Source organism: Lycium barbarum, chromosome 3 (assembly GCF_019175385.1).
Source record: "Lycium barbarum isolate Lr01 chromosome 3, ASM1917538v2, whole genome shotgun sequence".
NCBI lineage: Eukaryota > Viridiplantae > Streptophyta > Magnoliopsida > Solanales > Solanaceae > Lycium > Lycium barbarum.
Window position 1 is genome coordinate 138,767,243 of NC_083339.1, and position 16,790 is coordinate 138,784,032.

A 16,790-nucleotide genomic window follows, 5' to 3' on the forward strand; every position below is an offset into this window, starting at 1 on the left:
AAAATTAATAATTACAAGAAATTACGAGTTATTTACTTTCACAAACGTGATTTGAAAAGAAGATATGTATTCCGCTCTGTCTAACTCGGAAAGTTGGTAATTAAAATGACGTATGAATTACGGCTCATTTTGACCGCATTTTTTTTTTACATCTTTAAATATTGCTCTGAAGTATATCAATATTGGTCTCGTTTTGAAGCTCGTATTTTAAAACGACGTGTTATAATTTTTAGTTCGCCAAAATATCATTTTACGAGGGGCAAGTTATTGACACCCAATTTTTACCCTCCTTTCTTCCAATTCACTCACTTGAGCTTCTAAATTAGTAATAAATTAAATTGTCTTTTATTATTATTACAATAATCATAGAACATTGAGAATATAAGCTCTAGCATTTCTATGAGAGGAATCATTATGGACATCATTTGTGAAAGTTCATAACAATAGGATCATGCCTTAAGAAAGAAAGAAACAGCCTTAACATGCCTCGCTGCTTACTTAGCCACTCAAGTCTACCTTCCGAGCCTGCAAATCTACATCCAAGATGATTCATACAACAATCAGGCCATAGGAACACTTTCACACTCAAACTTTGGTTAATAAGTTAACAGAATTCGGACGGCATTTCCCCTATATTATCCACTCCAACCAATTCCAAAACAACTCCCAAACATCAATAACATAATCAAGATACTACATGACAAACATATACAAATCCGTCCAAGACTTTCCTTCGAAAATCAGCCCATAAGCCAACAACATCAACACATCAAACTACGACCTTTATACTATGTTTTCCTTCACTTTAAACCATAAAAATCCTCCAAAAATAACTCAATATCAAAGTCAAAATGAAGAACATACCTTATACTTGAAGAACTTGCTTCAAGACCAAACTCACCACAACATCAAGTAGAAGCACGAACAATCACTTTTCATGAACTAGTTTTGTGTAATCTTGTTGAATTCTTGATCTAAGGGGCTGTTGTTAGGTCCAAGGTTTCACCTATTAATTTTGATGATAACAAACCAACATAAGTTTTAATAAAAGAACATTTACTTGTGGTAAATTTATTTTTGATATAGGTTTATTTGATGAAGAGGGATTTGGTGAAGATCTAATCAAATATGGAAAATAAGATATTACGAGATGGAATTGAGGAAGAAGATGTGGAAGAAAAATACTTACCCAAATCAAGGTGCAAGAATTATGGAAAGAATATTTACTACGATCCTATGGAAGGAAAATATTCTACAAAAGGAAAAGATCAATTTGTTGCTCAAGGAAGATCCAAAATCTGTGGAGTACCAAAAGGTCTCAAGTTCACAAAAGAGTCCATATTCAAAGTGATTAAAGTCCAAATTCAAGAAGACGAATGTGATTACATTCTAATCAAGATCCACGGTGATGAAGAGGATCTTGAAATTCTCTTGGGTTGCCTAAATAAAAGCTCATATTTGTACAAGCCAGAAAAAGAGTTCGGAGAAATTGATGGAAAGAATATTAGTTATTTTGGAAAGATGAAAGGGAGGAAATATTCAAATTTGAATTTGAATATACTTGCTACATTTATATGGAAGATATTACTGAATACTTATTGGAAGGAGATATTATTCGAGAAACAAATATGCTATGTTGAGCATGGAATATTATTGCATCAGCCCTATTATGGAAAATATTTATTATGTGATATGAGAGATCTTCGTATATTAATTACGGTTGGAATTAATTACAATTCAATAAGTAAAGTTGAAGGTAGCAGTAACAATTGAGTTACTATATTTTTGGAAGGAAGACTTTTGATTAAAGATGTCAAGGGAGTAATATTTAAATATGAAAAAGAAGATTCAGGCACAGAGGGTATCAAGGAAATGAAAAGGATCCATATTTAATGGATACGTGGACAAGAAAAGAAATAGTGATCACTTACTATTTTCTTATTCTTTGGGATTTACTTTACCAAGAATTGAGGACTTAATTGATTAAACAAGGAAGATCCATTACTGCTCAATCAAAGAAAAAGAATCTTCAAGGAGCCATACTGACTTACACAATTATGTAGAGCACGTCCATCAAGGCAAGTAGAAGAAACAATATGTACACAAAAAAGGAAAAGTTCAAGAAAATCTTCAAGGAGGATATTTGGCTACAACGGTCACACACCACTGTTTTGTGCAGAGCAACGACTAGAAGACTAAGTATAAAAGTGAAGATATCTTCAACAATTAGAGTACGCAGCCACTTATACTTTCGTCTCAATCTTCTCAAGTTCTTTGCTCTACTTTTCATAAGCATTGTAATCCTGAGTGACTTACTGTGTAAACAAAAAAGAGAGGAGAGATATAGTATAGTTGGTGAGGCTTTGTATTGAGAGGTTGTGTCATTGTTTGTTTCTTTGGTGAGCGAGTGAAAATCAAAGAGTCGTTGTTGGTGAGCGAGTGAAAAAACCAACTTTGTACGTAGTTGGTGAGCGTGTCAAAACCAAACCTTGTTCGTTGTTGCTGAGCGAGTGCAAACCAACCTTGTAAACGTTGGTGGTGAACGAGGAAAACCACAAAGGTTGTACTCAACTCAAACTACAAAGAGCTTAAAGAGATAACCTCCTTGCAACCCAAGGGGACTGGATTAGGATACCACATTGGTTCCGAACCAGTATAAAAATTCCTGGTGTCATTTATTTTATTGCTCTCATATTATATTTTGCACCCTTACTATTTATTGTGGTTTATACTTGTGCAAATCGAAGGACTGTTAATTTTGTGCAGGCTGTCTCGCTATCAGTCGACTGACACCAAACAGTAGTCGACTAGATTTTTTTTAATAGGCTTACAATTCAACCCCCCCCCCCCCCCCCTCTTGTACTTTCAGCTTAAGTGTTTAACAAATATTTGTAGAGGTTTCTAGAGCTCAAGGGAGTGTAGAATGATGATAAAATATACCCCTTGAAGGTCGGTTCTGGCAGCCTATCTTGAAACGCTCATAACTTTTTGCTCCGATATCGTATCGACGAACGGTTTGTTGCATTCCATAACTCCTCATATTCTAGGAGATATATCTCTCTCAAGTTCGATCAGAATTTCTGCCAAGTTTTTTCGACAAATTTCTTCGATTTGCTTGATCCCGAAACCTTTACACTTATTAGAAGTCTTCCTTAACCTTATAAGGGTTCCATAACCTCTCCGGGCTTATTACGTTAGTTTACTTACGACGTAAAAATTTTCGAGGTGTAACAACCTACAATTCCTTAATCCCAAAAATGCATCCCCCAGTTCATTTGTTTTCTTTTCTACAGCACAAAACAAATATTTACTTGTTTTGTTTTCATAATCAAGTGACATGTGCTATAGCTATCATTTAGGAAGGAAAACATCAACTTTATAATTTTTATTTAGAATTTAAGGTCCCCTAATTGCTAAGTGGTAAGAGTGCAGTACCTCATGGATTGAAACTTTGTCAAGTAAGTGGAGATAGTTTCAAACTGTGCGCTACTGGCGCTCGGTGATTTCTCGATTATTAAAAGAGGAATTTTCTCCTTCCTACTTTTACTTTTACTTTTACAAGGCTATCCTTTTTAGTGCATTATATTTTTCTGAGAATTGCTACTTCCAAATTCTTGCATTATTTTAGTAATGATGTTAATATGAAGTGTTAGGAGAACAGTGGTAAAGTGATACTCAGGGTTAATACAGCTAACAAACAGTAAAATGGTAAAAATGTTAGTACTTGAGTATTATTTTGGAAACTAGAAGTAAGATCCCTCAAGTGGTAATCTAGAGGGAGACGGTTATAACCTGGATTCCTGCTGGAAAGAGAAGCCTGTTTCATTTAACTTGATGTGAACCTTTAGATGCTAAGTTTATCTATTATGGGAAACTGAATGAAGCACCCAGTGGCATGTACATATTACTGATTCTTTATTCATGCAATGTCGCTTGCTTTTGTGTATCAGATAGGGCAGATTCCTCATGCATCAGATGTGGTATATAATGTCAAAAATTCTCGATAGAAAATTAATATCAAGTTTCTGCTTTGCAGGGTCCGAAATGGCAGCAACATCAGCAACTACTTTCTCAGTTGGCTCAACCAAATCTCTTGGCTGCAAAGGGAGCTCAGTATCACAATCAAAAGCCTTTGGTGTGAAATTCAACGCCAAAAACAACCTTAGGAGTTCCAGTGGCTTGAAGGCTGCAACAACTGTAAGCTGTGAATCAGAATCGTCCTTTCTTGGGAATGAAAGTGTTGCAGTCCTTAAACAATCTATTACTCCAAAGGCCCACAAAGAAAACAATGGATATGGTAACTGTGTTCAGCCTCAAGCATCTTACAAAGTGGCTATTCTTGGAGCCAGTGGTAGTATTGGCCAGCCTTTGGCTATTCTTGTCAAGATGTCACCATTAGTTTCAGAGCTGAACCTTTATGATATAGCTAATGCTAAAGGAGTTGCAGCTGATCTCAGTCACTGCAACACTCCCTCCCAAGTTTCAGATTTCACTGGTGCTGCTGAATTGGCAAACTGCTTGAAAGGTGTAAACGTGGTGGTCATACCTGCTGGCGTTCCAAGAAAGCCAGGTATGACACGTGATGACCTGTTTAACATTAATGCAAACATTGTGAAGACTTTGGTTGAGGCTGTTGCTGATCACTGCCCAGATGCATTTATCCACATCATTAGCAATCCAGTCAACTCCACAGTGCCAATTGCAGCAGAGGTGTTGAAGCAAAAGGGTGTTTATGATCCGAAAAAACTTTTTGGTGTTACCACCCTTGATGTAGTCAGGGCAAACACGTTTGTTGCTCAGAAGAAAGATTTGAGGCTTATTGACGTAGATGTCCCAGTTGTGGGTGGCCATGCTGGTATTACCATCTTGCCTTTGTTATCAAAGACAAAACCATCAACTACTTTCACTGATGAAGAAGTTCAGGAGCTAACTGTGAGGATTCAAAATGCTGGCACAGAAGTTGTGGAGGCAAAGGCTGGTGCAGGGTCTGCTACACTTTCCATGGCTTACGCAGCAGCAAGATTTGTTGAGTCCACACTCCGTGCTCTTGATGGAGATAGTGATGTCTATGAGTGTGCTTTTGTGCAGTCTGACCTATCAGAGCTTCCATTCTTTGCTTCAAGGATTAAAATAGGAAAAGACGGGGTTGAGGCTTTGATTTCATCTGACCTTCAAGGATTGACAGAGTACGAACAGAAATCTCTGGATGCTTTAAGCCAAAATTGAAGGCTAGCATTGAGAAGGGTGTAGGTTTTGTTCAGAAGGAACCTGTAGCTGCTTAGATTATAATACATGCTGAAGAAATGATGACAGGAATAAAGTAATTTAGCAAAATTCATAATGAACGACAATTCCAGTTTTGCAGTTTGAGTTGAAATTGCTTCTGTTACGGAGAAAACAATAGTGTTGTAGAATTGCGTCTCCTTTGCGGTATGTAAAACTAAGTGACGACGTTGAGGCACTCTTGTCATGTTCCTTCTTTCTTGTTAAATCAAGTCTTTCTATCTTTCTATAATCTGAGCGTGTCTTTGTGGTTTTTGTGTGATGAAAATGCAGGAAGTGCTTTGATTCATTCTGAAATTTAATTATGCTAAAAGTGAGTATTCTATTCACTTTGCTTCCCCCAATTTTTGGCTTCTTACAGTGAATTTCATGGCGAAGCTTCATCTCAATGTCTGTACTTGTAAGAGTTTGAGTATTTTTTGGAAAATAATTGATTGGTATTGAGGCATATTTGATTGATTAGATTGTGGTGATGTCCAAAATAAAAATGATGCACAAAACATGAACAAAATAAAATTCACTGAATAGGAAGTCAATTCTCTCAAAACTTCAAGAACGAATCTTCCAACCAGAACAAGATACTCTATGTCACCACTAACGATAGATACATCAACTTTGAATGATCACAATTTTTTTACCAGAGTGGTACATTTTTACCTCACAATTCTTTTACCAGAGTGATACATTTTTACCTCTGTAAATTTATCCGTTTTGACGAGTCGGATGCTTATGGATGGAATTGAACACCGGAAAGGAACCATCGATGAGTACTTACACTGTCCCCGCTTCTTCTATTATGATTTTCCCGACTGTTGAATCAGAAATTTTATTCAGGAGTTCGACTCTCTCAACTCTTCTGCTATGATTTTCTCGACTCTTGAATTTATATTAGAAACTTTTGCAGGGGGCAATAATGATGCTCTCAGTAAAGTGCGTAGAGTAATATGCTGCTTCTTTTATGAAAAAAGAAATCATCATTGGTTAATAGGAGGGACTGATTTCAGCTTTTTAACATAAGCAACACATCTAAAATTCCAGGGAACTTAAGTCTCCAATAAGATTAGAAGACACGAGATTCGGCGCGAGTGGTGTGGTTGCCTTTGTGGGGATTTTGGTTACATAATTTCTTCTTAAAGTTACCTTTTTGGTTGAAATCATTGATTTGATCGCAACCCTTGTACAGTCACCATTTTCCTTTTGGCAAATTGAACAATTTTCCCAGCTTGAATCTCGTTCAGTTCAGTCCATAACCACAGGGAAATTCCGCCACTACAGTTTTTCTCTGCACAATGGGATTCTTCCTTTCCCGTAAGAGAGATCTCGTGATGCATGATTAATGCGAAACTGATATTATCGTGTGGTTCTGTCCAATACGACATTCAACATCATTCTCATCATCCGTCCAAAAGATAATCTTTATGAGTCCTTTAAACATTTTGCAATTACCAATAGTCATTGCAAGAGCATCGACCTTCTCTGAAATGATGGAAACGGTTACGATCTCTAATAACAACTTCCCGATTATAGACTGCTGACAACATCTTGGCAAAATTATGGCAGTCAACACAAATTCGGAGATCTTTTGCAACTCTTATAGACGTGCCAGGTGGAGTTGATAGAACTCCAAAAGCAATAGCCAATTTCTCACTATGATAAGATAATGCAATCTGCTTCTCTTCCACACCCACATTGTGCAACTCTGACATTGCCTCAGCAACATATCCGGCTATCCTAAGTTGCTGATTGATCTCGTCCAACATCTCATAAATTTCAGTCTTTCTTGGATGCGAAAAGTCATTTGCAACGAATTCATGTATTTCCCCTCTGAACTCGATCGTACTACAAGCAGGGTTGGTTTGGATTCCCTTTTCTTTCATCATTTTTCTAACTTTAATTACCTTATCCCAATCACCAAGCGATGAATAAATATTCAACAGCAGTACATAATCTCCAGCTTCTTGTGCTTTAAGTTCAATCAAATGCTCAATGACTTGTTCTCCTAGGTCAGCTTCGCGATGAATCCTACAAGCTCCTAATAAAGTCCTCCATATTGTTGCATCTGGTTTGACCTTCATCGAATTTATAAGGTTGTAAGCTTCATTAACTAGACCAGCACGACCCATTAGATCAACCACACACCCGTAATGATGAATATTTGGTGGAATCCCAAACTCTTTGCTCATACTATTGAAAAACATCCTACCCTCATCAAGTAATCCAGAGTGACTGCAAGCATTAAGAACCCCGGTGAAAGTCTGATCATCAGGGGAAACACCTACTCTTTGCATCTCTCGAAATGCCTCAATTGCATCCCTTCCATAACCGTTGCTTGCCAACCCCGATATCATCGCACTCCACGACACTACATCTTTCTTACCCATTCCCTTAAACACCTCAAAAGCCTTTTCAACGCAACCACACCGCGAATACATAGTTATAAGCGCATTACAAATATTCATCGCCTTGTCAAAGCCATGCTCTTCACAATACCTATGAACTCCCTCACCAAATGCCAATGCATTCAAATTCGCGCAAGCCTGAAGTAACAACAAACAAGTAACATCATCCGGTTGGAACTCACACGAGCTTCGCATCATCTCAAACACACCCAAAGCATCCCTAGTTCGTCTGTCACGCATGTAGCAAGAAATCAACACATTCCAAGCTACTGTATCTCTTTGAGACATTTCATCGAACACTTTACAAACTTCACTATACTTCTCATTACTTGAATAAAAATCCATTAATGTAGTCATCAACCGTCCATCAGATTGATGCCCATATCTCAAAATTCGAGCATGAATCTGTAACCCACAAAATAAAGACCCAATCTTTATACAACAATTTGTAACAAACGAAGATGTTAATGAATTCGTCAACACACCAGACCTTAACATTTCTTGATATAACTTTAAACCATTTCCAGGTGAATCACTCATTCCATAAGCTCTAATCATAATGTTATACTGGAAAACATTGGGTTTTCTAAATCTTGAAAACACCCGACAAGCATAAGTTAAATCATGTAATGGTGAGAGAGCAATACGAAATAAGAAAGCTGAAAAAAAATTTGGATCTTGAAAAAGAGAGTTGTGGATGAGATGGGCATGGATTTGTAGTAAATGGGACTTTGTAAGTGAAATTAAATGTTCGGGTTTCTTGGTATGTAAGTGACTAGGAGAATTTGAGGGCGCGTGAATGGATTGTGAGAGGTGGTCAACACGCGCTGCCGCAGGAGAAGAGAGGTGGCGGAAGGTTGATATAGAAAGACGGCGAGAAGAGATTACTCTCCTTCTAATTTACCATATTAACCAATTAACTATACTGTGAAGTACTAAGTAAAATAATTGAAGAACCACTTGTATCTTCAGCTGAGCTGGTTATTGTTTTCAAAGGTCAAATGACATGTACTGCGGAGTATCCATCCGGGCCGGAACCAAAATGCCCCAAAAAAACATTTTGAATCAAAATACCCAAGAAAAAAAAAAAAAGTTACCAAAGTACCCATAAAGCAGTAAAATATTGCGCTATAGCACTAACGGAGACGGAGCCGTTAAGTGCTATAGCGCAGTATTTTACTGCGTTATAGAAAAAAATTATTATTTTTTTTGTACTTCTATAACGCAGTAAAATACTCCGTTATAAATGTACCAATTTTTTTTTCTTTCTATAACGCAGTAAAATACTGCGTTATAGAAGTATCAATTTTTTTTTTGTATAACGCAGTAAAATACTGCGTTATATAAACAGTACAAAAAAAAATTAGCCAACTTTATTTTTTGCAACACTTAGTGATATTTTTCATACTTTGACTAATAATTAGTCGTGTGTCAAGATTCCGAAACGTCAATATTTTATATAGAACCTGATATATTTTTTCTGCGTACAATAATGTAGGCCCAATACATCAAGGATACGTAGACGTTCGGATCGTCATTTTAGGGTTGAAAAGGTGCCCGAAGTAAATTTTGTTTGAAAAAATTTAGTTTTTTTTTCATACTTTGACCAATAATTAGTCGTGTGTCAAGACTCCGAAACGTCAATATTTTATATAGAACCTGATATTTTTTTTTGCGTACAATAATGTAGGTCCAATACATCAAGGATACTTAGACGTTCGGATCGTCATTTTAAGGGTTGAAAAGGTACTTGAAGTAAGTTTTGTTTGAAAAAACTTAGTTTTTTTTCCATACTTTGACCAATGATTAGTCGTGTGTCAAGACTTCGAAACGTCAATATTTTATATAGAACCTGATATTTCTTTCTGCGTACAATAATTTAGGCTCAATACATCAAGAATACGTAGACGTTCGGATAGTCATTTTAGGGGTTGAAAAGGTACCCGAAGTAAGTTTTGTTTGGAAACTTTATTTTTTAAGATTTTGATTTAAGCGTGTTATTTTTTAATCAAGACATAACTTTATTTTGAATATAAATATAATTCTAAAAAATATAGGGAGAAAAACTAGTTGTAAAATCGTCAAACTTTAGATGGTCATAACTTTGCGCTCGGACGTCCGTTTTACGCGTTTTTTTTTTAACTTGCGTATTTTTTCGAGATCTACGCGGACAAATGGCCGCAAGGCGGTTTGGCCGAGCCGATTTTTTAAAAAACGCCTTTTATCCCATTCAATTTCGATTTTCCCCCAAATTAGTGTGAAATTTTCAGTTTTATTTACTTATAAGATGGTGATTCGCAATAAATTTCAACGTAAAAATCCCGGGGTAATGTAGTTGTGAATGTCAATTTCACTTCTACGGTTTCAATTTTTGAAAATAAAGCTGACTAATTTTCTCGACACATAAAGTTGACTAAACTAACCTTACAGTCAAACACTAAGTTTTTTTAAACAAAACTTACTTCGGGCACCTTTTCAACCCCTAAAATGACGATCCGAACGTCTACGTAACCTTGATGTATTGGGCCTACATTATTGTATTGGGTCTACGTAACCTTACGTTGTCGTATCGTAAGGTTGCTAACATGGTAAGAAGTTTTTTTTTTGAGGTATTTAAATAGTATGATAGTCATACGTTAAGTTTTGAAGTCAAATGAGTTATGATACGGAAATCGACAAAGGTCGTCGCAAGTTGCGTTTGTAAATTTCACTGAAATTCGAGTCAGATGTGAAAGAGTTTTTCTCTCAATATACTTGGAGTTATGGGGTGATCCACCTATCAAATCAAAGGTCTACGAATTTATTTTCCAGCGCATTTAATCGTTTGTCGATACGACATCCGAGTAGAGAGAAATTTGCATTTCCGTACAAGGGTGCAAACTGCCACAGAGCAGTGGGCCCAACTTAAGTGATATAAATAGAGGCCCCAACGTTTTAGGCCCTCATTTTCATCAATATTAAACCCTAGAACAGCCCTTATACTCTCCCAAATTTATTCTCCATCAATCACAACTAAATTCAAAGGCAAATCAAGTGATTACAACATAAGGAATCACATAACAATCGTAGATTTCTAGTTGTTTCAATTTTCGGAAGAAAGCTTCGTCTTGAAATAACTTAAGTTGCAAAGTATTATTCAACTTTTGAGGTATTATTTAACCTTCTTTTCATCTCTTTGAGCCTTACAAGTAATTAAACCTAGAAATTAGGTAGAAACCCCATAGAATAAGCTTTTGTAATTCTTATGAACTCTTATGGACTTGGCTTGATTGTTGGGCTATTTTATATAGTTTTAACATGTTGCTTGGAGTTATGGCGGTATGGATAGGATTGTACTGATGAAGGGAAGTAGAAAAGTAAAATTTTGTAGCGTTTTGCCGGATAATTGAGCTACAAAAGTGCCTATGAACTTATGCTCGCGAGTTGTTTGCTTAAATGTCTAAGTGAAGATTTTCATGAGCTATGAGTTTGATTTTGATCTTGAATAGTTCATTTTGTGTAGGTAGTTGTTCATAAGGTATTCAAGGACCCGGAAGACGCATATAGCTCTATCAACGAGGTATGTTGGGTCCTTCTTTATATCTTTCGGCATGACTAGAACTCGAATGAACGTTTGTTGGATTGTTTCATAGAATTCGAACTGCTCCACTTCAAATTGATAAATATGATTAAATCTGCCCTTTCCTCATGAATAACTCACATTGAAGAGGATTTAAGTATTCTCATCCTTCCTTGTTCGTCGCTCAAAGAGAATTAAAATTCTTTTGTTCTTTCTCTTTCTGACGTTCATATTGATCATGGTTACTGATAGCTTGAACATGATGTCTACTTCAAACAAATCTATACTGCGTAACTTCCATGTTTCTTGTGCTGGTTGTCTCATAATGGGAAACCAAAGAACGTAGGGACAATAACGATAGTCGAAGGATAACGACGATAGGTCACTTCGACTCTTGTCATGATGTCTCTTCTGAGGTCGGTCTTGCATTGCACTGATATATATATATATATGTGTGTTTATTTTCATTACCGAGCCGCGCTATAGTCGGCTGGGTAGGTACTTATATGTGCACCTAGACATATTTCTTCTTTATCGAGCTGTGTTGTAGGAGGCCGGGTAGGCACGTAGCTGTGCATCGCCACTGATCAGTTGGACAGAGATGATGTTGTGATGATGAGCTCACCCCACAGAGGGATTTATTATTATTGTTATATGATATGATATATACCTCCACAGTGAGGAATGATTTTACGAGCACGCATTTACATTTATGTTGTGGTTATGGTCGCCCTCAGTGGCTTTGCACAGAGTTTCAGGTTATTTGTAAATCTCTTCTCATATTATTTACATTATTTGTGCTTGTGCTTACCGCCCTACATATTCAGTACATATTTCGTACTGACACCTTTTGTGCGCTGTGTTCATGCCCACAGGTGTTGATAAACAGGTCGGCGTGCCTCCGCAGTAGGACACCGAGATCAGCGGTTGAGTGTCGCACTCCACTTCTTCGGAGTTGCTGGTTGTGAGTCTATAGGTACATATGCATATGTATATGTATATGTATTGTTTTGGGGTATGTCGGGGCCCTAGCCCGACCTGTTGATATTGTGTTGCTCTTTTAGAGGCTTGCAGACCAGTTGTCAGTGTATATATGTTTTGCATGGCCTTGTTGGCCCCCTGTACAGTTGGCATGACTATATAGTCTTGTTGGCCTTATATATATATAGGTTGTTGTTGGGTTCTTCTGCATGCAGGATTATACATTTGGTTCTTGTTAGTGTAATACTGCAGCCTTATCGACCTATTAATATTCATATTACATGTCACAGATGCTATGGTTGGTTCGCTCGGGCCTTCGGGTGCCGAGTGTCGGCCACACTCCCCAAGGTTGGGGTGTGACAATCTTACGGGTGATAATCAATTCACAAAATAATGACTCATCAAATAGTTTAAATTTAAGCGGGTTAATAAGTTGTTCAGTCAATTTATTTTATTTTTAATCTATTCAAATTCAGCCAATCTAAAAAAAGTAAAAATTGGTTATAGCTAATAATATGTTTAAATTGACCCATGAGAAATCACGTCAAAATATTTTTAATTTTTTTTATTATATAATATTTTATATATAACAATAATATAGAAAAAAATAAAATTTCTTAATAGTTTTTTTAGTAGTTAAGAAATTTATAAAAAAGAAAAAACAAAAATTCAAATTTAGTCCATCTTGAGTCTTGACACATCTTATCTCAACCAAAATAATCATTGATTGAGTTTCAATCAATTTTAAATAGGGAAAAGTACGCATATATACATATTAAGGAGAAATATTTACGAAACGTGACGATAGTTTTCTATTTACAAAACATAACATTATAAACCCTATCAAAAATGCTTTTTTTAATTATTATTTTTTTTGATTTTTTTTTTATTTTTTAATATAAAAATTGTTTTTTTATTTTTATTTTTTTCGCTCAAAAATTTATGTATGAAATGTGTATATCTCGCTCAAGGCTTAAAAAGTTCGCTCAAAATTTAGTGTATGAAAACGGTATGAAAATGTATGAAATGTGTGTATCTCGTTCAAGGCTTAAAAAATCCGCTCAAAATTGTGTGTATTGAAACGGTATGAAATTTGTATCTCGCTCAAGGCTTAAAATTCCGCTCACATTTTCGTGTATAAAGTTCAAGTTAGATTTCTGTAAAATTAGTCCAACTTTGATACAACATTCAAGACTTAAAATAATCACTCAAATTTTTGTGTATGAAATGTGTATATCTTGCTCAAAGTTTAAAAAGTTCGCTTAAATTTTGTGTATGAAAAACGTATGAAATGTGTATATCTCGATCAAGACTTAAACATTACGCTCAAAATTTTATGCATGAGAATGATATGAAATGTGTATATCTCACTCAAGACTTAGAATTTCATTCACATTTTTCATATATAAAGTTCATATTAGGTTTCTAGAAAATTAATACAACTACAACATTGTGACAACTTTCATACAATATTCAAGGCTTAAAGTTTTCGCTTACAATTTGTTTATGAAAATTATATTAAAAATTTCATACATTTTTCATACAGCTTTCACACACAAAAAAAATTGAGGTAATTTTTTTACCCTTTGAGTGAAAAAAATTATTTTCTGAAAAAAATAATAAAAAAAAAAATATATATGAAAATCCATCATGCTTCGTAAAATATCGTATGTTTTGTAAATAAGAAAAACTATCTATATATTTTATAATAAAGAGTCTTAAATAGGTACGCTATGTCATTTTCCTTTTTAACTAATCCAAATTCAGTCAAGTCCGTCTATTAACGCTCTAAATAGCTCTAGTAAATAAAACGGAAAAGAATATGTTTCTCTATGTATTTTCCTTTTCTCCAAGTCAAATAGCAGTAGTCATTTATCTAAAATTACGTAGTGAGTCTATAAAATGTTTAGGAATATGTGAATAGATGCCAATTCTCTAATGTTTTTCTCCAAGTCAAATGACGGTAATAAATTAAGAATAAGGTTCTAGTGCATAATTGTGGATCGGAAATAAATCAAATCTCTTCTGTTTACATAAAACAAGAAAAATCTGTAAAGCCTAATTACATGTCATCATATTTAAAATTGGTATAATGCCCATATAAATCAGTTCACTCTTCCAATTATCAAGCTTTTGTCACGTGTCTAGATAAAAGCATGTATTTTTTTTTTTTTATAATTATGGTAGTAGTATTTTAATTTCTTGCTTTAGATGACAGTCATGACACTCAGGATGTGTTTGGTAGGAAGGAGAAAATTTTCTAATCTTCTTTGTTTGATTGTTCCAGATATTTTTTAGAACATTGTTCAAAGATATATACTATAGCAAGTTTATCAAAAGTTAAGAAAATAAATTTACTTTTTATAGAAATAAGGAAAACAAACTTCGCATGCATGAAATTAATTTAAAAAGAAAAAGGAGTGCGGTGCACGAAACATTTTTACACAAGATTCGGAAAGGAACTGCATTTCAAGAACTTGTGATATCGACAGTCTACACAAATGGAAATTTTAATGATTGATTTGACCACTCAAATCAGCGCGAGATAATTTTACCATTGTCCCAACTACTTTCTACGAGTATCTAATAAAAACATAGAGAAGAAAAAAACACATAAAAGAAAAGTTCAGTCATGCAAGGTTGGGCTACTGGAAGTGAAACAGTCAGCAAGAAGAGACTTAATCACTTCATCATCATCATCATCATCATCTTCCTCTCTATGGCCATAACCAATAGCAGCATTATTGTCTGCAACTGGACTACTATTGCAGTAATTAGCAAAAGAAGCCTGCAATTCTGCCATACCCATAAGCCTTCTCCTCTTGTAGTTAGCCTTGAAACAAGCTTGCCTTAATCTCTTTGTTTTCTCCTCAAGTTCCATGTCTGGAATTTCTTCCATCTTCTTCTTCTCTTCCTCTAATAAATTTATCACATCCTTCAACTTTTGCTCCATACCATTTCCTCCCCCCCTCTCCAATTCCTGCAAATATTGCATCGTCATATATAAACGAGTTTTTAACTTTTGTACATTGTAAAATTAAAATTTAACACTATCAGGTCATTTTTAAATGTTAATACAATCTATAACAATTTTAATTTGTAACAGTAAAGTTATCTCTGTGTAACCTATAAGTCACGGGTTCAAGCAGTGAAAGCAACCACTAATGTTTACATTATGATAGACTGTCTATACCTTTCTTGAACCCTGCTAACACGAGATGTTTTATGCAGCCGGCTGCCCCTTCACTACTAATTCGATTTAAAAAAAATAATAAAATTGGAATCCACTAGAAAACTATAAGATATTTACATGTAACCCCAAGAGGGAATTTGTAATCTTAAAATTAAGAAAAACTACCTACAACAATAAGTAAATATCATCCAATAGTAAAAATTTCTAACACCGGAGAATATTAATTAAACTCATCTATAAAAATCATTTTTTGGTAGCCTTAAAATTATTGTAATATGTTGTTGCAAAAAAAACTAAATGTTAAAAAAGTAAATAGTACAAGTAAATTGCCATCAGCATAATATTACATAACTGAAACAAGAGTAGCATGTTTATATAGAGAATGAATCTTAACATTCTTTTTCTAAACGAAATATTAAGAAAATATAATATTGTTACATAAACTAAAAGGTGCGTAAAAAATTTGTATACTGCAAGAAAAGCTAATTTGTTTTGCCATCACCATAATATTATATGCAATTGAAACAAGAGTGTATAGATGATGTGTATATGGAGAGAGTGAACCTTAACATTCTTGATTAGTGTTTGAAGACTCATCAACTTCCTATGTGGCCACCTTCGAATTCCCAAATCCCTACATCTTTTCTTCAAAAGTGTCAACCCAATATTAAGTTCGTTGGCTGCTTGAGTTATTGGCATGTAAAAGTACTTTGAAATTGTATCTCGAGACAACATTCTTGAACTATTAATCTCCTCTCTTTGCTTCTCTTTCGTTATAATTTCCTCAACACGATCATTAGTCATTATCTTTTCTTGATTTTTGTCACATAACAACAATTCCTGGTTCTCAGTTCTCCCGAGTAATTCAGCACTTAATCCAAATTCACCGCTCATTTCATTCCACATTCTAAATCCCTTTCCAATTTCGTCATAGCATAACTCTCCTGCACCCATAACATTATAACACATTAGTTAATAAAAAAAAAATTAAGAACAAATACTACTAGTGTATATAAATAGTTATTCAAAATATGACCATCACCTGGGGTAAGGTTATAAAAAGATGAATAAAATGGATCTTCAAGAGTACATTCCATCAAAGGATTATTAGCAGCATGAAAAGCGTTATCTTGAATGGAGAAATCATACTGATAATCGATAGCGTAGTGTCCTGAATATTCACTGTTTTTAAACGTAACATATTATGATCACCCACATAGAATAAAGGGAAAAAAACAAAAGAAAAGATAATTTGTTGAAGTGCATATAATAATCACCTGATATCAAGAGATGGAAGTTGGGTTGGAAAAGAAAATATGTCTTGATAGTTTTCTTGCTTAGTCATTACTTCAAAGTTTGAGTGCTCACTTCCCAT

At 34.9% G+C, this 16,790-nt stretch overlaps 2 protein-coding genes and 1 pseudogene across 2 annotated transcripts; 1 reads left to right on the forward strand and 2 right to left on the reverse strand.

Moving 5' to 3' along the window:
• The first annotated feature begins 4,029 nt into the window (after positions 1 to 4,029).
• Positions 4,030 to 5,612, forward strand: LOC132632939 (malate dehydrogenase, chloroplastic-like; annotated as a pseudogene).
• A 173-nt stretch (positions 5,613 to 5,785) lies between these two features.
• LOC132632940 (pentatricopeptide repeat-containing protein At3g47530-like) lies at positions 5,786 to 8,576 on the reverse strand. The gene has a single exon (XM_060349090.1). It carries the CDS (start codon positions 8,238 to 8,240, stop codon positions 6,726 to 6,728), a length of 1,515 nt encoding a protein of 504 aa, XP_060205073.1. The 5' UTR covers positions 8,241 to 8,576; the 3' UTR covers positions 5,786 to 6,725.
• Positions 8,577 to 14,848: 6,272 nt separating this feature from the next.
• Positions 14,849 to 16,790, reverse strand: LOC132631464 (protein RKD2-like). The gene is made up of 4 exons (XM_060347038.1): positions 16,693 to 16,790; positions 16,458 to 16,597; positions 15,980 to 16,359; positions 14,849 to 15,202 (listed from the first exon to the last, which is right to left on the reverse strand). Exons 1-4 carry the CDS (start codon positions 16,788 to 16,790, stop codon positions 14,849 to 14,851), a joined length of 972 nt encoding a protein of 323 aa, XP_060203021.1.

What these genes read in the sequence shown, in the direction of transcription:
- LOC132632940 (XM_060349090.1), bottom strand. Translation starts at nt 8,240, where the DNA reads ATGATTAGAGCTTATGGAATGAGTGATTCACCTGGAAATGGTTTAAAG.
- LOC132631464 (XM_060347038.1), bottom strand. Translation starts at nt 16,790, where the DNA reads ATGGGAAGTGAGCACTCAAACTTTGAAGTAATGACTAAGCAAGAAAAC. An exon ending in TTTTTATAACCTTACCCCAG is followed by an intron (nt 16,360 to 16,457) that starts GTGATGGTCATA and finishes TTATGGGTGCAG; the next exon opens with GAGAGTTATGCTATGACGAA. An exon ending in CACTAATCAAGAATGTTAAG is followed by an intron (nt 15,203 to 15,979) that starts GTTCACTCTCTC and finishes CAATATTTGCAG; the next exon opens with GAATTGGAGAGGGGGGGAGG.